Source organism: Alosa sapidissima, chromosome 5 (genome assembly GCF_018492685.1).
Source record: "Alosa sapidissima isolate fAloSap1 chromosome 5, fAloSap1.pri, whole genome shotgun sequence".
Taxonomy (NCBI): Eukaryota; Metazoa; Chordata; class Actinopteri; order Clupeiformes; family Clupeidae; genus Alosa; species Alosa sapidissima.
In genome coordinates, this window is record NC_055961.1 from 3172395 (window position 1) to 3192394 (window position 20000).

Below are 20000 nucleotides of genomic sequence, written 5' to 3' on the forward strand. Positions count from 1 at the left end.
TTATTATTGTTTGTGCTTATTGTTGTTGTTGTTGTTTTTGTTTGTGTGCTCGTTGCTCACGCCTTCGATCTCCTCTGTCCTGGTCAGGAGAGTGACCAGCTGGAGAGCGTCCAGACGCGGCTGCAGGAGGAGATCGCCGGTCTGGAGCGGGAGAAGGAGAAGCTGGAGCTGGTGTTGGAGGCACACAAGCCCATCTGCAGGATGCCCCACAGCAAACACAACTACCATCACGAGGAGGAGGAGGAGAAGGAGGAGGAAGGGCACTCTGGCTGTGTGTAAACACCGCAAACACAACTACCATCACGAGGAGGAGGAGGAGGAGGAAGAGCACTCTGGCTGTGTGTAAACACCGCAAACACAACTACTATCACGAGGAGGAGGAAGCGCACTCTGGCTGTGTGTAAACTGAGTCTGCAGGTTCAGACAAGGTTCTTTATACGCCATACTGTATTGGGGTCACTCCAGGGCAGTGAAGCCCATCTTTGTGTCATGTACTGGATAGTTAACCTTATTTGGATTGCAGATGGCCTATTCATCTATACATTGGTTGATACGGAAGGAACAGTACAAGAAAGAAGCTAGGCTCTACTTATATTGTAATAGTTCTCAGTATCATATGGGATCTCCTACTGTTGTGTTGTACTCTCTGTGGATTTACTATCACTTACCTGGCACCAGGTGTCTCTATAGTGGGTTTACTATCACTTACCTGGTACCAGGTGTCTCTATAGCTTTTTCTGTGTCGGCCGTTTGATTATGAATTTCAGCAGACAGTGGTATGTCAGCTCACACCGGTGGAATGCGGAATGTGGATTGTTGTAGGTTCAGAGACTGTGTATCTTCAAGGTGCTTGCACACTGCCCCAACAAACGCCAACTAACTCCAACAAACACAGTAGGCTCAGGGTGCACCATCAGTCTGTGTTTGTTGGGGTTTGTTGGGTGGAGTTGTTTGAATTCTTTTCACTGTCTGGGCACTGTGGAGCTAGCAGTTGGTTTTCTGAACACTGCAGCAAACAACTTCCAACTATAAAGGGGAAATCCGGCCGATTCTTCATGGATCCTGATCGCTAGATGTCGCTGAGTACTGTTGATAGGGAAAAAAACGACCAAAATCGGTGCTACCGAACTGGAGTAGCTGAAGCTAATGCTACAATGCTAGGTCTGGGTGCATCATCTAAACATGTCATTAAAAGTTCTGTGCATCATGAACAGGGCCCTTACGTGACAAAACGGTGTGTTTTCAACTAATTAATTGTGAAGAAACAAAGTTTGTACTGTCACATACCTCAGTTTGCAGGAAAGCCCAATAAAGGCTGTTGTCGAGTTCATGCCAGCTTCGCAACGAAAACTTGAAGTTTATTTCCCCTCAAAAATAGGTATTTGAGCAATCTAATGGTTATGACCATATAATGACTATGTAACTACATGGAAACGAACCAAATGATGCCTAAGCTTGCACGTTTCTGAAAGCTAGCTCTATTCTTGCGCTGAAGTATCATGGGAATTCAGAGGCAAAAAAGGCACCTTTAGATGATGCCCCCAGACGTGGCATTGTAGCTGACTGGGAGTACTGGCCGTTAGCTGCAGCTACTCCAGTTCGGTAGCACCGATTTTGGTCATTTTTTCCCTTTACATACAGTACTCGGCGACGTCTAACGATCAAGATCCATGTAAAAATCGGCCAGATCTCTCCTTTAAAGCCTGTCCACCTAAGTGGCTGAATATAAATATGCATATTTGAAAATGATCAGTTAAAACAATTTACATACACATTATCACATGTCCACCCTAAATATAGGCCGTAGAAGTGTTTGGTGTCTGGAACACTCAATTCTATCAGTATCATGTGGCAACCGCACGTCTGGAACACTCCATTTTATCAGTATCATGGCAACCGCACGTCTGGAACACTCCATTTTATCAGTATCATGGCAACTGCACGTCTGGAACACTCAATTCTATCAGTATCATGGCAACCGCACATCATCGTATCTGAAACTGCATTTTCACTGTCCACACTACAACGCAAACCCGGCATTTTCAAATTCATGCACCTCAGAGAGCATTTTCAAGAAAAATATCGTTTTCAGTGTCAAATGGAGAAATAATTATGTATATTTATATTTCCCAGACTTACTATGGACAGGGACTAAGAAAGGTTGTGTGGGGTGTTGTCTGGGCAGTGTGTAAGCACCTTTAGTTACATGCACACTGCCCAAAGCTGCTTAGGTCTATATGGGTGGAGTTGTGCTCAATGGTGGTGAAAGATAAGATAAGAAGATAAGAGTTCAGAACAATTAAAAATGACAAGTTTGACAGAACATGTCACCTGGGAGAGATGTGTGTGTGTGTGTGTGTGTGTGTGTGTGTGTGTGTGTGTGTGTGTGTGTGTGTGTGTATGTGTATGACACAGATGTTCTACAGTCCAAAGGAAACGGGAAATTCAGCGCTCAAAGGGTGACATGTTTACACGGTTTGCAGAAACATGTCCGGCTGCAGAGTAGAAAGCCTTGTAGTAACTTGCACCTACATAGCATACCAGCTGCTCTGCTTTGACTAGGGCATGACTCAAACCACAGGCATTCGCATGCACTGACAACACACACAGCTTAGACAGCTTCAATGAGTGATCCATGCTTACAGCAGCACTATACTATAGCATGGTGTTATGCTATCATACAGTATATAACGCAAAGAAGCACTGTTATGATTTTTATTTGTTGAACACTGATCCTTCCTTATTTCCTTTAAGGGCAGGTATGTGGAACAGACTCTGTTCACCGTGTCAAGCACTGTGAAATATGGTGAATTGGTCGGCATAGATTGCTGACCTACGTGTGTTCACTGTCACTCTGCTGTGATGTTAGTTGGGACAGCTGCAGTGACCTCCTCCATGACTGGTACAGCCACTGCTCCATTAAAGGGACACCAGGCAAGCCTGATGCTTTTTCTCTACGAAACTCCCCCTCGCTCGGTCTGAAGCTCTTTTCCTTTTGTTTGCATCTTCCGTCAAGGGTTTTCGCTGCTTCTTCGCCGGCTCTGCCATTATACACATGTTTGCAACAATCGCCAGCGTTTCGTTAGCCTGCCTCTGTGCTGTATGCAGGATGTAAACTGATCCTGCTTCGGTCGGCGGGTACGATACACTGAACTTGCAAGCCTCCCATGTTGGTTACTTATTAACACAAACAGTAACTTGCTCCTGCTGTTATTTCACGTCACATTGTTTGGGTTTGTATTAGTGGTCCTTTCATCACAGCTGAGAGGAACCTTTACCTGCTCCCTTAGGCTTTGCTGATTCTGCGAGATTCTTTCATTCTTTATAACTACAAGTCGAGCTTCTGGGCTTGAAGAAGCTTACAGTAGCTGCTTTGCTAGAATGTGTAGGCTGCACTGCGTTACTGCTTGTACTCCTTTGTACTGAAATGACACTGTTAGATATGGAGTCAACAACACTTTTGGGAGAACATTTATGACGGCATTATTAGTGTTGACTAAGTTCATAGCAATGGAGCCTCGCCCTTTAAGACAAAACTGCAGGACAGTGTCTTCCCTGGGCCAGTTCCTATACCCGTGTGATGCCACCACATGGAAATACATTAGGTGTAATAAAGCAGAAATGATGCTGATTGGATCAGATAGACTGTTACGCATTGCACACCATAGTCATGCTACCGAAGTGTAGGTTACCAAGTGCAGATTTATTGTTATATATAGCAGTCGATTTTGTACGCATTTTATTTGTGGAAAAGCTAGTTTCATATGTTTGTACGCATTTTATTTGTGGAAAAGCTAGTTTCATATGTTTGTATTACAGTTTGTACTCAACAAGCAGACAGCTGGTTTATCTGCATGAAGATCAATAAACGCATACAAAATAAACAGTGTTGTCTTTTCATGCCACAGCATCTTAACCATAGGCCATGCATATACTGTATATATATATATATATATATATATATAGGTTTTGAGGGTTGTGATATTACGGACAAGGACATATAATTATAAAATATTGTATTGCATTAAGTTAAGGAGTATAATTATAAATATTGTATTGTATTAAGTTAAGGAGTATAATTATATAAATATTGTATTGTATTAAGTTAAAATATTGTATTGTATTAAGTTAAGGAGTATAATTATATAAATATTGTATTGTATTAAGTTAAGGAGTATAATTATATAAATATTGTATTGTATTATGTCAGGGTATAACAGGCCCACTTGTGTGCCAGCACCTTTTCTCTCCGATCCCCTGATGACGTCATGGGCCGCTGTCTGAAAGTCCTGATCAAAGCGTGAGGTAATGAATGTCCAATAAATGATTAAATAGGGTGCTCTCCCCAACACCTAAAGCAAACGTGACTCACTGTGCTAACATATGCACTGGTATACCCAGCCACATATGCACTGGTATACCCAGAGCCCATTTTCATTTCAGTTTAATTTAAATGGGACCTTCTCTGTCACAGTATGCTATAGTCCACAGTAGTCCAGTCCCCTTACAGGTCACACAACTTGGACAAAAGCGTCTGCTACATAAACAAAAGCTAATTACTAAGGTATTATGTGTTTGAACTATTCACATTTCTCAAACAGACTTATGAAGATGATGTATATTTGAATGACACAGTCACTTAGAGAAGAAAAACAATCTCAGCAGTGTGACCTCGTCAAGAAAACCAATGGGCGTATGCCTAACTTTAGGCTAAAGGTTAACATGACCAGTTTCTCAAGAATGACAACACCTTCTAAAGTAATCCAGTTGGCCAAATATGATATAAACAAATATCAAACGCCTAAAAAACAGTTTTCTCAATCAAGTTATGCACCTTTGCTTATAGAGCGAGAGCAGATAGCTAACAAACGTTCAGAAAAAGTCCTGTTGGCAAATTTGAGGAAAAGTCGGTAAAGGGTCTATTTCACACAATTTGAGGGTGCTGAATTCAAATATTTTGTTTACCAAGCTCAATTTTGAGTTTTAAGCTTGCTAATTAGCATAATTCACATACTTTTTGGTTTTGCCATCAGATATCATAGGAATTGCAAAAAATAAGGCATTAATATACTCTTTATGTATCAGATATGTTGTGGGACAGGACAGGAATTACCCCAATGACCCTCAAGTAGCAAATGAAAATAAGCTAAAATTAAAATATACATTGAAATAATAGCTAAAATTCAGTATGACGTTTAGAAGCAAAATAGATTCCTTGATAATAAATTGATAAAATAGTAGGTGACTGCTCATTTTTCTGTAGAAAGTACTTTGTCACTAACTATTATGAACAGTTGTCAGTCTTTACAGAGGATTTACACTGTATTTTTTTTACTGTAAAGGCGACTGTGCTTGCCTAGTTAAAACATCTCACTGGTGCTCTTTCCTATCATTCAAATCCCAGCCATGCAAAAAATGGAAGAGTGTGCATGTTTGAGGGTTGCTGAAGAGTGCTATGGAGATTGCATTATTTGCAAATAAAAAATAACATTTAGACAAGATATCCTTCATAGTGCAACAAAAAGAAACATTCTCCAGTGCATCATTACTGCATATGGTGCTGAAAGGGAAGTGGACCTAGGACAAATTCTCAGCTATTAACTGATTAATGCAAATGTATCAAATGATGTTGACTATCAAAGAAATAGACCTAATGTAGGAATTCACACAGATATTGCAACAGATACGCTCAGGCCAATCCAAACTTTTCTCATCTGTTGTTCCTCGTTGGTGGAATACACTGCCAGTTCCTACAAGGGCAGGGTCATCCCTCTCCATTTTCAAAAAACTCCTGAAGACCCAGCTCTTCAGAGAACATATCCTCTCATAGCACCACTTACAACAAGTCTTGCTGATCCTAGCACTTACCATCCGTCTTGAACTGACACTCCTGTTTAAAAACAGCACTCACTGATGCACTTAATCTTACTGTACTCCACCGTTTTTATATTGTCCTAAAATTGTTGAGAGAATTGCTTTAAAACTTAACTGTTACCATGTTGTTAGTCGCTTTGGTTAAAAATGCGTCAGCCAAATGTAATGTAATAATGGTGTAGGCCTATCTGATTAAGACCCAAAGAGTGGTTGAAACGTACTTATTAAATTACACTGGAGCAAAGAAGACTATCTTCACTTTTTTCCCTTTGCAACTGTCAAAGAAATCCTATAAAAACAGGAAGGCCTAGGGTAGCCTACATCAGATGGCCTAAAGATTAGGCTCTTCTGCATAGCATCAAGTGATTTGCATGCAGTAATTTGAACACTGCCCTTTAAAGGTAATTTATTGCCAAAACATCACACAATATAAATGAGCTATAACAAACAAGGACTTAATCACACCAAACTACTATTTTATCTGACTACAAAAATAATAATTATGTAGGAAGTTTAGAAGTTTGAAACCCAGAATTGACCAAAAGTGTACCAAATTCAACACAAATGACTCAATACACTTGGAGAAGGCCTGCGTGCTTTCTTTTCCAGATATTTTAGGATTTCGATATCGCTTCAGTATCGAGTATCAAGAAGTCATAATTTTGTTATCATGACAACACTATGCCAGAGCCACTCTGTTTTCTAGATGTTGAGGATCGGAGGCTCTACCACCAACATGTGATGCTGCTCAATGGCATATTAGAAGAGCACATTATCAAGCTCTAGTATAGAGGCAAGCACACATACCAAATTCAGTGTTACTAGAAGTAAAATGTTTTTTACCTGACGGTTGTTGCTGACGGTAGATGCAGTTCTGCATTAGGCTTATTCCGGCTATCTAAGTTCATATGTACTGTAGGATATATTCTGAGTTGAAGGTTATCTGTGCAATTTGTTATTGTGATGAAATGCATTAAACACCACGAGTGACTCACTATGTTAGCAATAAAAAATATGGGTGGTGTTTTGATTAGAATTTCCGAGTTTATTAGGCTACATGTTAACTGTAATCATGTTCCCATTAAATACGTTAATAAACTATAGTATGGCTTCTTTAATGCTCAAACATGTATTTAGAGAACACTTTTATTTGGTTTTAGTGATTACTTTTGAAATCAACCCAATTTGGGTACAAATAAGCAAAAATAGCCTAATCGCTATTTTATGTTAAAATGCTGATTATGCGGCTTAGAACTCAGAATTGAGCTTGGTAAACAAACTATTCAGAATCAGCACCCTCAAATTAGGTAAGAAGGATGGTTTACCAACTTTTCCTCAAATTTGCCGTCAGAAGTTCTCTTCTGTGAAGCTGCTCTCCCTCTAGTACAGGAACATCTAAAGCGACCCAGCCATTAAGTTTACCCTCCATTGCGATAGATGGCAGTATTGAGTCTTCTCACTTAATACAAGAGGTGGGACTGACCGCTGTCCGAGGTTGCGAATTGTGAAAAAACATCAGTGTGTGTTGTTGAAGGGCTCGATGGGGCGGGTTTAATGCTTTAGATCTACAATTAAGTAGTTTCAACCATTACTTTTGGGTTACCATTACAGTTGAAGCATTGGTGTTGTAATAGAGGATATTGGCTGCAACGACTTTGGACATTTTAAGTGCGCAATACAACAACAAAAGATAACTGTATAGGTACAATTCAATTCCGAGTTTGCAGATGCAGTTCTTCGAGCAAGCACGGAGACTTTACCTTCTGCATTTTGGTGTCAGCTAACCTTTGTTTTTTCCCGACTGTCTCAACCACACTAAAACAGCTGAGTAACCTAACTCATAAAGCAGTAGGTAAGTGTGTGCGAGTATGTTTCGTGGCCCTATCCTGGCAGGGCTTAAGTAAGGCGTTAACTAGCTTTGGGAGTTAAAATAGTGTCAGAGGGATCAATGACTCTTATGCGCTGGCTTCTTTTAACTCGGGAGTCAAGTTCACTGTTATGGTCTAATACATCCCTTGACCAGAAGCTTTTGCATTTTTATTTCCACCAATCTTGCGAGTCCGGTCGAACACGGTCTTATTGAAGGCGCTACTGGGAAATTGCCATAGCTATAACTGCGCAATTGTGTGTGTGTGTGTGTGTGTGTTTTGCGCAACAGATCATGTCGGTGGAGCTGGATGTGTTTGTGGGAAACAACACGATCATGGATGAGGACGTCTACCAACTTTGGCTGGATGGATATGCAGGTATATTAGCTTAGTTAGGCTTGATAAAGTTGACCTGGCAATTCATAACTTACGGGCAAATTGGGCACTCTTTCCTCCTCTTGCACTTTTATAGTAACAACTGCACTTAGTGACTGATAAATACTTAATGACACATCTCTCTCTCTCTCCCTCCCTCCCCCTCTCTCCCTCCCTCTCTCCCTCCCTCCCCCTCTCTCCCTCCCTCCCCCTCTCTCCCTCCCTCTCTCTCTCTCCCTATCACTCTCTCTCCCTCCCTCCCTATCACTCTCTCTCTCTCTCCCTCTCTCTCTCCGTCTCTCTCTCCCTCCTCCTCTCTCTGTGTAGTGAATGATGCTGTGCGACTGCGTATGGAGACGGGGGCGTTGCGTGACTGTGACGTGAGCTCAGACGTGGTGCACAGCGACACCATGGACCAGTTCCGAACCTTCCACATGTGTGAGAAGCTGCTGCACTGCCCGGCCAAACTGGGCAACCAGCTGCTCTTCCAGATCCCTCCGCAGAAACAGGCCATGATGATAGAGAGGTACACAGGGCACCCATACACCCCCAGATCCCTCCGCAGAAACAGGCCATGATGATAGAGAGGTATCTACACAGGGCACCCATACACCCCCAGATCCCTCCGCAGAAACAGGCCATGATGATAGAGAGGTACACAGGGCACCCATACACCCCCTGCAGAACTGGCGCTCAGGCTGTTGGCACAGTAATCGGGAGGGTCTCCTCCAGATACCCATAATGCATCAGCCACAGACCAGAAGCAGATCAAGGGCTTTTCTCAAAGTCAAGGACTTGTGCTTGGTAGAATGAGTCCTGCCGAGTCGAATCCTTCAAAGACGAGGCAAGGCTTCTTCTTAGCATACCGAAAACACACAATGGAACAGACTAGCGAGTGTGCAGGAAGCTGCAGGTGCATTATTAAAAATCATGTGTGCGCACAGGATTGTGGGTGTTCCAAGCATGCAGAGGATACACGCATGCATCCTCGAAAATCTCAGAAAGAAGGACTCAGTACTTGATAGAATTTTAAAGCACCCTTAAACATTGGAACAGTGCTTGGCGAGATTTGATGACGTAATGTCCTTGAAAGAGCGGCTTTGAAGGACCCATCCTTGACTTGAGAAAAGTCTTGTCCACCGCTGCCTCTCCTGTCTGAGTGCTGTGCTTGATTGGTTTGGTCTGTCTGATTGGTCTGGTGTGTCTGAGTGCTGTGTTTGATTGGTCTGGTCTGTCTGAGTGCTGTGTTTGATTGGTCTGGTCTGAGTGCTGTGCTTGATTGGTTTGGTCTGTCTGATTGGTCTGGTCTGTCTGACTGCTGTGTTTGATTGGTCTGGTGTGTCTTGAGTGCTGTGTTTGATTTGTCTGGTCTGAGTGCTGTGTTTGATTGGTATGGTGTGTCTGAGTGCTGTGTTTGATTGGTCTGGTGTGTCTGATTGCTGTGCTTGATTGGTCTGGTCTGACAGGTACTATCAGTTCGACAGCGCCTTTGCCAGGGAGGTGCTGGGCAAGAAGCTGTCCAAGGGTGTGAAGAAGGACCTGGACGACATCAGCTCCAAGACCGGCATCGGCGTGAAGAGCTGCAGACGGCAGGTGGGCCAGACGTCGACGACTCTTACCGTCACTTCACACACACACACCCTGACTGCGACTCCACACCATCTTTTATGACAAGAGAGCAGGCAGTCTGGAAGGGACCTGGAGCTGATCAGACTCACTGGATCAGGGCCTCATCAGAGCCGTATCAGGGCTGGATCAGGGACAGATGAGAACCTGAGGTGTGTTCAAATTCGCAAACATAGGCGAACGTTTGCAAACAGATATCTATTTGCCTTGAGTTTTTGGCGAATGTTTGTGAACAGTCTCAAACATTCTGAGGAGGTAGTTCAGTCTCAAACAGTCTGAGGAGGTAGTTCTCTGTGAACATACAGTCAAAGATCCTTGATTACTAGCAAGATAGAGCAACGTAATTCGTTACTATGGGAGCAAAACGGGACGGTTCCGGTCTGCATAAGTGGGAGTGTCACCTTACATCACTAAATAAACTTTCTCTCTTAATAAGCAATAAGAACAGATAAACATAATTCTGTTCACAGTATTATTGTCTATAATCATGTATGATACCAATGAATCATTCTTTAGGACATTATATTAATAATTGAATTAGTCATGTGAACCGAGCTAGCTAGCTAGCTAACGCTAGCTTAAAATGCTATACAAGTGGATGGGAGTAGCTATGGCAATACAGCTATGCGCTAACAAGTGACTAGTAGTTGAAGGACTTCGCTTAAACTTAATATACTGTTGCAAATTCACTTGAGTGTAAACTATCCACTTGAACTAATGTCAGTAATGTTATTCAGCTAGTTGTCATTTCAAAGAAATTACACTTCTCCGTTTAAAATGTTACCTTAGCTAAGAGGCTAGCTAGCATGCTAACAACCGGACAGTAACTGGCAGCAGCATGGTCTGATATTAAGTTATTTTATTACAAATCCGAACACTAAAAAATTACACTTTTAGGCTTGAAATGATCCCAAACACTTACAGATTATGACAAAATTTTCCAAAAAACCCTCAACAAATCCAGAAAGACATAATGACCAATTTATTGGTAAAATTCCACAAGTCTCCATTGACATTAGTGCAGCGAGGGTTTACGCTGGTCTGCATAAAGGGGGATTTCCCCCCCTCCCCCTTGCAATAATCGAACGCGGAAATTGTCGAACGTTTGCGCCTCTCGCTCCGCTTTAACCCTCTCTGATACAGTGGAGCTGGACGTGAGCTGGATAAAGTGTTACTATGACAATGGAATGTTTACACCAAATCGTTCAAATTGAACTGTTCAGAGAAAACATGTTCACCACAAACGTTTGCCACTGTTTGCCAAATCTGAACGTACCTCAGATCAGGGCCAGATCTGTATGAGATTGAGCTGCCATGCTGGATGAGTTTCATCATCTGCATATGACATCAGCCACCTGCTTACCACAGACATGGTGTCATGGCAACACTAAACTCTGAATGTACTTGTAATTAAAGTATTTTAAAAACTGTCAAAAGACTTAATTAGTTGAATCAGGTAATTTAGTTCATTAGCTGAATTAGCTGCTAATTCAGTTTTATTGTATTTACTGATAATTATCCTGAAACGTCCTTGCCTATCTATTTAATATGTGAAAAAATATGGCTCATTGTTTAAGTTATACACTGGAAAAGATGTTATATTCCTGTTCTATTGGTTGGGTGCTTCCCGATGCAACCAATCAGCAAGCTAGCCTAATCAATATGTGCACAGCAACCAATCAACAAGCTAGCCTAATCAATATGTGCACAGTGCACAGCAACCAATCAACAAGCTAGCCTAATCAATATGTGCACAGCAACCAATCAGCAAGCTAGCCTAATCAATATGTGCACAGCAACCAATCAGCAAGCTAGCCTAATCAATATGTGCACAGCAACCAATCAGGTTCGCTAGTCTAATCAATATGTGCGCAGCAGGGTGCAGGATACAGCACCAACACACAGCAGCGTGGCAGCCCCAACATGTTCCAAATGTTGTACACGGGATCCGTACGTAGGCTGTCTCTAGTCCATACTGCTAAATACAGCAGCACAACACATTTACATACCAAATGTATTTGCATGTAATTTACATGTACTGTAAATAAGCACATTTTCATGTAAATCAATGCAATGCAGTAAAATACATTTAAATTTAACATGCAGACAAAATAGGAGCAAGCATGTGATACAAGAGAAAACATGTACAGAACCAGGCAGTCAGACAAGGAGACGTCAGGAGCTATGCTAGTCACATGTGTTAGCCCATATGCTAGCGGTCAGTCATATGTGTGTTAGCCCATATGCTAGCAGTCAGTCATATGTGCGTTAGCCCATATGCTAGCAGTCAGTCATGTGCGTTAGCCCATATGCTAGCAGTCAGTCATATATAGCCCATATGCTAGTGGTCAGTCATATATAGCCGATATGCTAGCAGTCAGTCATATGTGTGTTAGCCCATATGCTAGTGGTCAGTCACATGTTTTAGCCCATATGCTAGTGGTCAGTCATATGTGTGTTAGCTCATATGCTAGTGGTCAGTCATATGTGTTAGCCCATATGCTAGTGGTCAGTCATATGTGTGTTAGCCCATATGCTAGTGGTCAGTCATATGTGTGTTAGCCCATATGCTAGCAGTCAGTCATATATAGCCCGTATGCTAGTGGTCAGTCATATATAGCCCGTATGCTAGCGGTCAGTCATATATAGCCCGTATGCTAGTGGTCAGTCATAGGTGTTAGCCCTGGCAGTATGTGCTCAGTTCAGTGGGAGAGACCCTGGGCTGGGGAAGCGCAGAGCTAACAGCTGCCACGCTCCAGGAGCAGCTTGTTATTTGCTGAAGTGTAGCCTAGTGCCAAGTGCCCTGACCTTGGTGGCTAGTTTGTTATTTGCTGAAGAGTAGTGCTAAGTGCCCTGACCTTGGTGACTGGTTTGTTATTGATAATTTGGCTGTGGCTGCCATGTCACTCTAAGGCTCGTGTAAAGGTTTCTCTGGATGTTATGTCTGGTAAGTGTGTTGATGTTGTTATGTGTTTTGCTGTTGTTGATTTGGCCATTTTCTGTCACTGTTGTTGTGTCTGAGTGACATCCTTTTCTGCTCAAACAGTTTGACAACTTCAAACGAGTGTTCAAAGTGGTGGAGGAGCTCAAGGGCCCCCTAGTGGACAATGTGAAGCGTCACTTCCTGCTCTCTGATTCTCTGGCCAAGTAAGCGATTCTGGCTTCCCAGTACTAGCACTGTAAAAAAAGACATATAACATAGTGATAAATACAGTGTTTCCCACAGAATTTAATTCTATTTGTGGTGTTAGGTGACGTGGTTATGATGCTAACGGATTTAATCACTATTTAACCAGTTGTCTTCTATGCCAACAACAATCCTTGCAGGACATGCATGCAGGTTTGATGAGGGACAGAGAAGGAGAGGCTGTGCAAAGGTGCACATAGCTCTACAATGAAAGGATTTCATTCAATATACAGTGGTACAACTTGGAAAATCATTGTATGGTGGTCTGTGTTGATATTGTGGTGGGCCGCCACAAATAAGTCAATGTATGGGAAACACTGAAATAACAAACAATAATAAAAGCACCACAAATATGTGTTTGCGGTATTTTGTGAGTGAGTGAGTGTAAAGGTGGAGCTCTTGGTCACTGGTTATAGTTAAAATGGTCTCTATGGAAGGTCTGCTGTATTGTACTGCATTGGCCTGTATTGTAAACTAGGCTGGATGTCCGAGAGGAGTTTGCTTCAGAGCAGATGTGTCCCCCATTCTGAGGAGCTGGTCTCTCCGCTTTCAATAGAGGTAGAAATAGAAGTGGAAATCTGAAAAGGCAGGTCAGCTGTGTGTGTGTCTGTGTGTGTGTGTGTGTCTGTGTGTCTGTGTGTGTGTGTGTAACATTGCGCTCTTCACAGGGATTATGCTGCCATCGTGTTCTTCGCCAACAGTCGATTTGAGACGGGCAAGAGGAAGCTCCAGTACCTGTCCTTCCAGGACTTCGCCTTCTGCGCCGGGCAGCTCATCAGCTACTGGACCGTGGGCGCTGTTGGTGAGATGCATTCTGGGACGCCTCTTTTTCAGATGTACACAGGAGAGGTGTTAAATCCTTGTGCTATAGGTCAGGGATTACCCACAGCGGCCAATGAACAACCAAGCCTATTTACCATCAAAAACAAAATCACCAACAAAGCCTTTGTGGGCAAAACACATGGCCAAAAGTCTTTGAGAGCATTTCCCTTTCTTACCAAAACGTAAGAAATACAATGTACGCGAGTCTTACTGTCCGAGGGAGGCTCTAAGGAGCGCTGGTGCCACTCTGCTTGGGTTCAAGTCGATATTGAAGTAATTTTAGCTTCCACCTTCTTCCTAAAAACGCCAGCCTTCGTGCACAGGGGCTGCACAAAATTAGGAGGGCAGGATTGTCAGTGCCTGAGCACATGTTTTGGTACAACTGAGGCACTCATCTTCAGGTGCTTTTTGACAGCGATGTCAACTAACAGGAAACTGGTTTGCCAACTTTAAGTCAAAAACGGAAGTTTGTTACACAAGTGCACAGCACCCTTTGGGCAGGCTATCGGTAATAATGACTCAGTGTTGATGAACCACTGTATCATTATTTAAAGGGGAACTTGGCAAATATTTAAACGTAATAAACCCGTTTAGAAATCATTTGGATGGTTAAATGACGTGTTCTGGTGAAAATGGTGACTTTCCCCGCTGCGCCTAGCGGCCCCAGGCGGATAACCAACCTTGCAACATTGAGACTGCCGTCCCGGAAAGAGAAGTGAGGAACAAGAAACTCTTGTTTAAATTGTGTTTCTTACCTTGTAACATCCACATAGTTCTGCCGAACTTATGCTAACCGTTTCGCTAACTTGTAAACAAATCCATGTGCTTTATCGTTACCTTTTCCCACAATTTGAAATAGCATAATGCACAATTTCTCCAGCAGAGGGGGAAATCCTGCCAAGTTTTCCTTTAACTCATTGAGTGCCTATGCGTTGAGTGCCAAAAACGTAATATTACGTTTTTAGCTTTTTTTTTTTAATTACGAAACTAGACACTCTAACACACCTTATATGTGATTTTGGAAACTCTGTGATGAATGGAAATTAAATATATGACGATCGAAAACTCATTAAAACGCACAATCTGGACATTTTATCTGGACATTTAATCTTAAAACTCTGCTTTTGATGGTTGCCGCTTTGGGTTAAATCAGTGACAGATGCACGTCAGGTCAAAACCATGCCATTTTCGTGGGTTTATCACTAGATGGCAGTCTCGCCAGGTCTCGCTAGGTCACTTCCCGGAAACTTTACAGGCAACACTTCATATTTCATCAAAGACGCTACATCTCCATTTCTAGAAATAAAACAGGGATTTTGATGAAAACCAGCCACTGTTTAGCTTGAGATTTCTTAGGAACAGAGGCATGTAGAAATAAACGGTTTGTACCACTGAAAGCTTAAAGTCTCACCTTTCAAACAAGCCATAGTATGTGTCCATAGCTATAACATAGAATACGCTGTGGCTCTACAAAAATCGTCAACAATGATCAAGATTGCTGGCACTCTGGGCCAAAGCTTCCGAAAACAGCACGGCATTCAATGAGATAAGCAATGGACTAGTTCAAGTATAGTTCATAAGATAAGACCTTGTTTTGTCTCCTCACCTCTGCATGTGTTCTGCTGTGTCCAGATAACATGATGGAGGACATGGACGTGGATCTGGAGAAGGAGTTTCTGCACAACCTGAAAGATCTGAAGGTCCTCATCAATGACAAGGACTTGCTGGACCAACACAAGAGGTATGCCTTGCTGGACCAACACAAGAGGTATGCCTGCTGGCCTCTGCAGGGTTACCTGGGCCACAGCATGGACACGTAGGGGTTGTGTATGTGCAAGTAGAAGGATAGCTAGCTAGGTGGTGTAACATGGCTTGGAACCGAAGGGTTGCCGGTTCGATCCCCGACCAGTAGGAAAAATGTGGGCGGGGGAAGTGGTTGAGCACTTGTGTGTGTGTTTGTGTGTGTGTTTGTGTGTGTGTGTCTGTGTGTGTGTCTTTGTCTGTGTCTATGTCTGTGTGTGTGTCTGTGTTGGTACCTCTGGGTTTTGGATGTATATGTATCTGTGATTTCTTACAACAGTTTGGTGTGTGCCCAGTTAAGAGGGAAGATAAAAGTCTTCAGTGAAATGGAGGCAAACTTTAAGGTGAGGATCGCACTCCTACTCCTGACCACTACCCTCTCTTAACAGTTCTGTTCAGTAGTCAGTAGTGTAGTCTACATGATACACAGGACTATGCAGTATACCCCCTACAAAAGCATCACCATCGCAGTATACCTACTTAAAAAGCATCACCATCTCAGTATACCCACTTAAAAAGCATCACCATCTCAGTATTCCCACTTAAAAAGCATCACCATCGCAGTACCCCCACTTAAAATAGGCAAGGATACGTATAAACATTTGGTTGATCACAGTATACCCACTACAGCTAACTAGACTACACCACAGTATACCCACTACAGCTAACTAGACTACATCACAGTATACCCACTACAGCTAACTGCTACACCACAGTATACCCACTACAGCTAACTAGACTACACCACAGTATACCCACTACAGCTAACTAGACTACACCACAGTATACCCACTACAGCTAACTAGACTACATCACAGTATACCCACTACAGCTAACTACTACATCACAGTATACCCACTACAGCTGACTGCTACACCACAGTATACCCACTACAGCTAATTACTACACCACAGTATACCCACTACAGCTAACTACTACATCACAGTATACCCACTACAGCTAACTGCTACACCACAGTATACCCACTACAGCTAACTGCTACATCACAGTATACCTACTACTAACTGCTACATCACAGTATACCTACTACAGCTAACTGCTACACCACTAAGTACAGTTCTAGCACACGTATGCTATGCTGTACTACACTGGTGTGACCTGGACGTGGTCACTGTGTTGGTGCTTATTGGTGCTGTCTCTGCCAGACCCTCTCCAGGGCTCTGGTCAACATCGCTGCCAAGCTCACCCACTCCAAAGACGTGCGGGACCTGTTCATAGACCTCGTGGAGAAGGTGACTAAGAAGGCAAATCATTAGGAAGAAATAAAAACGCTGATTTCTATACAAAGATACTGCATGTGCAACATAATACTGCATGTTTGTATTTTTGAAGGTGGATTAGGATAATTGATTATCATATCATGTGTTTGTGTGACATTGGGGCGGTGGCAGGCTAGTGGCTAAGGAGCTGGGCTAGCGTACTGTAGCCTGAAAGTTGGGGGTTCAATTCCCAGCTTCCACCGTTGTGCCCTTGAGCAAGACACTTAACCCCAAGGAATTTCTGGAATATCATGGAATTTCAGAAAGTCTATTCCAGACATGGAAAGTCAGGGAATTTGATCATTCTTGGGACAAAGTCATGGAATATCAGGCAATTTTGTTGTAGCCGTTCAAAATTTATTTGCCAAAATACATTAATACTGTCAAGGAATTTACCTCAACATATAGACACAAGAACCACAGCACGTAGTATTGGTTTGCAAATATTTTTGATCACAGAGATGATTTCTATATCTGTTTACACAGGTGTTTTATACAATGATAATAATAATTCCTTTACAAATACATATATTACCCCCACAGAATTGGTGTATATCTGGTTATTAGCTTTACTGCTTGTTTGAGTAGTTGTGGTTAGCCCAGTTATTAACGCTCTGCAGCTGCTATGAAATCTTTGGTCAGTATGTTGTACTATTCATTATATAGTATGTCTTTTTGTCAGGGAAAGTCAGGAAAAAGACATGTAATTTTACATTTGACTTAGATGTGTAAGTCACTTTGGACAACAGTGTCTGCTAGATGAATAAATGTATAATGGACAGTTGTCTAACCTGTTGTTTTTCGTTTGTGTGTGTGTGTGTATGTGTGTGTGTGTGTGTGTGTGTGTGTGTGTGTGTGTGTGTGTGGTTAGTTCATTGAACCGTGCAGGTCCGACAAGTGGTCTGTGGGGGATCTGCGTCTCTTCCTCTCTCACTACTCAAGCACAGCGCACATGCTCGAAACATTCAGGTGTGTGTGTGTGTGTGTGTGTGTGTACTCAAGCACAGCGCACATGCTCGAAACATTCAGGTGTGTGTGTGTGTGTGTGTGTGTGTACTCAAGCACAGCGCACATGCTCGAAACATTCAGGTGTGTGTGTGTGTGTGTGTGTGTGTACTCAAGCACAGCGCACATGCTCGAAACATTCAGGTGTGTGTGTGTGTATGTGTACTCAAGCACAGCGCACATGCTCGAAACATTCAGGTGTGTGTGTGTGTGTGTGTGTGTGTACTCAAGCACAGCGCACATGCTCGAAACATTCAGGTGTGTGTGTGTGTGTGTGTGTGTGTGTGTGTGTATGTGTACTCAAGCACAGCGCACATGCTCGATACATTCAGGTGTGTGTGTGTGTGTGTGTGTGTGTGTGTGTGTGTGTGTATGTGTACTCAAGCACAGCGCACATGCTCGATACATTCAGGTGTGTGTGTGTGTGTGTGTGTGTGTATGTGTACTCAAGCACAGCGCACATGCTCGATACATTCAGGTGTGTGTGTGTATGTGTACTCAAGCACAGCGCACATGCTCGAAACATTCAGGTGTGTGTGTGTGTGTGTGTATGTGTAGTCAAGCACAGCGCACATGCTCGAAACATTCAGGTGGGTGTGTGTGTGTGTTTGACAGAGTATATTTGTGTGTATTTGAGATAGAACGTGAGACTTCCTCACTTACTTACTTTGCCAACACAACTCATGCTCAGATGTTTAACTCAAAATGTTCAGGTGTGTGTGTGTGTGTGTGTGTGTGTTAACATGATTTCTGACCTTTCTGTTGTAGGTTTGAGCCCATCTGGGATCGCTACATGGGCGTCATTAAGAGCTGCATCCTGAAGATGTACCACGACTGAGCACCTGACACACAGTGACCACATGGGGGCACTCTTCCACACTGCACCATGCCCATGTGATCTCAGTCACACTGCACCATGCCCATGTGATCTCAGTCACACTCCACCATGTCCATGTTATCTCACTCATACTCTCTGCCTCTGTAGAAATGACTCATCTCTCTATCCAGTTATCACACCATCACACTCTTTCTCTCCTCTCCTCTCCTCTCCTCTCCTCTCCTCTCTTCTCCTCTCCTCTCCTCTCCTCTCTTCCTCTCCTCTACTTCTCTCCTCTCCTCTCCTCTGCTCTGTTCTCCTGTCATCATGTAATCATATGTAACCTGTACAGTAAGGACTTACGAGTTCTGTTCTATGTATACGTTCTATGTTCTGTTCTATGTGTTCTATGTGACCTGTATTATAACAACTTGTGAGTTGTGTTATATTTGACCTGTAAATAGTTCACTATTTGAATTAAAATCTCTTATTTCTTTTTTATCGTGCTCACTCTGTTTTCTTTACTCCTCACTCTTTGTGAGTTCCCCTGTCTGAGAGTTTGCAGTAGCTTGGGAACCATGCTTTTCAACCTACTGAAGCTCCCAACTGTGTTATGTAGGTGTGTGTGTGTGTAGGTGTGTGTGGGTGTGGGTGGGTGTGTAGGTGTGTGTATGTGGGCATGGGACTGCACTGAATACTTCCAAGGACAAAAACAAACGACTATGAGCCTTGATATTGTGTACACAAACCATGTGTGTCTGTGTGAGAGATTGTGTGCATGTGTGTGTGTGTGAGAGAGTGTGTGTGTGTGTGACTGTGAGAGAGTGTGTGCGTGTGTGTGTGACTGTAAGAGGGATCGTTAAAGTGTTTTCTTGTGCCTGGGGGAGGGGGGTACATTTGGCTCAGCTAGAGAGTGTGTAAGGGGGGAGTTGAAGGGGTACTTTTACCACCCTGTAAACCCCCAGAGCAGCGACAGCTGTCACCCCCACAAAATCACCAGCCCAAACCAGCGCTCATGGAAAATTCCACCATCGACAGCATCCCAATTTTCCTTCCATTCACAGGGGCACATGCTGTAGACGTGACAGTGAGAGGCAGGACTGCTGTCACAGAGTGGTCTGGCTGTGTGCGTGTATGTGTGTGCGTGTGTGTGTGCGTGCGTGTGTGTGCGTGCGTGCGTGCGTGTGTGTGTGCATATGTATGTGTGTGTGTGTGCATGCGTGTGTGCGTGTATGTGTGTGCGTGCATGTGTGTGTGCATGTGTGTGTGTGTGTGCGTGCGTGTGTGTGCATGCGTGCGTGTGTGTGTGCATATGTATGTGTGTGTGTGTGTGCATATGTGTGTGT

General features: G+C 43.1%; 2 protein-coding genes across 9 annotated transcripts in view; both read left to right on the plus strand.

Moving 5' to 3' along the window:
* The window catches only part of fosl1b (FOS like 1, AP-1 transcription factor subunit b), a 5672-nt gene extending 5459 nt beyond the window's left edge, over positions 1–213 (plus strand). The window contains exon 5 of the mRNA XM_042092671.1: positions 88–213. Coding sequence (XP_041948605.1) covers positions 88–95 — 8 coding nt within the window. The 3' untranslated portion in view covers positions 96–213. The remainder of the gene's footprint in view (positions 1–87) is intronic.
* A 3991-nt stretch (positions 214–4204) lies between these two features.
* LOC121709334 (acidic fibroblast growth factor intracellular-binding protein B-like) lies at positions 4205–19153 on the plus strand. Of its 8 annotated transcripts, none has more exons than XM_042092632.1 (11): positions 4205–4305; positions 8033–8120; positions 8445–8643; positions 9584–9710; positions 12790–12890; positions 13599–13732; positions 15385–15493; positions 15833–15896; positions 16719–16805; positions 17704–17801; positions 18606–19153. In XM_042092632.1, exons 2-11 carry the CDS (start codon positions 8036–8038, stop codon positions 18673–18675), a joined length of 1074 nt encoding a protein of 357 aa, XP_041948566.1. In that variant the 5' UTR covers positions 4205–4305; positions 8033–8035; the 3' UTR covers positions 18676–19153. The 8 variants fall into 8 exon arrangements, with proteins under 8 accessions (XP_041948566.1, XP_041948568.1, XP_041948567.1 ...); XM_042092631.1 differs by lacking the exon at positions 4205–4305 and adding an exon at positions 7247–7726; XM_042092634.1 differs by lacking the exons at positions 4205–4305; positions 17704–17801 and adding an exon at positions 7245–7726.
* Positions 19154–20000: the final 847 nt, after the last annotated feature.

Excerpts from the sequence above, each read along its gene's own strand:
- LOC121709334 (XM_042092632.1), top strand. The coding sequence starts at position 8,036 with ATGTCGGTGGAGCTGGATGTGTTTGTGGGAAACAACACGATCATGGAT. Across the intron at positions 8,121-8,444 it reads TTGGCTGGATGGATATGCAG|TGAATGATGCTGTGCGACTG; the intron begins GTATATTAGCTT and ends CTCTCTGTGTAG. Across the intron at positions 12,891-13,598 it reads CTCTCTGATTCTCTGGCCAA|GGATTATGCTGCCATCGTGT; the intron begins GTAAGCGATTCT and ends CGCTCTTCACAG.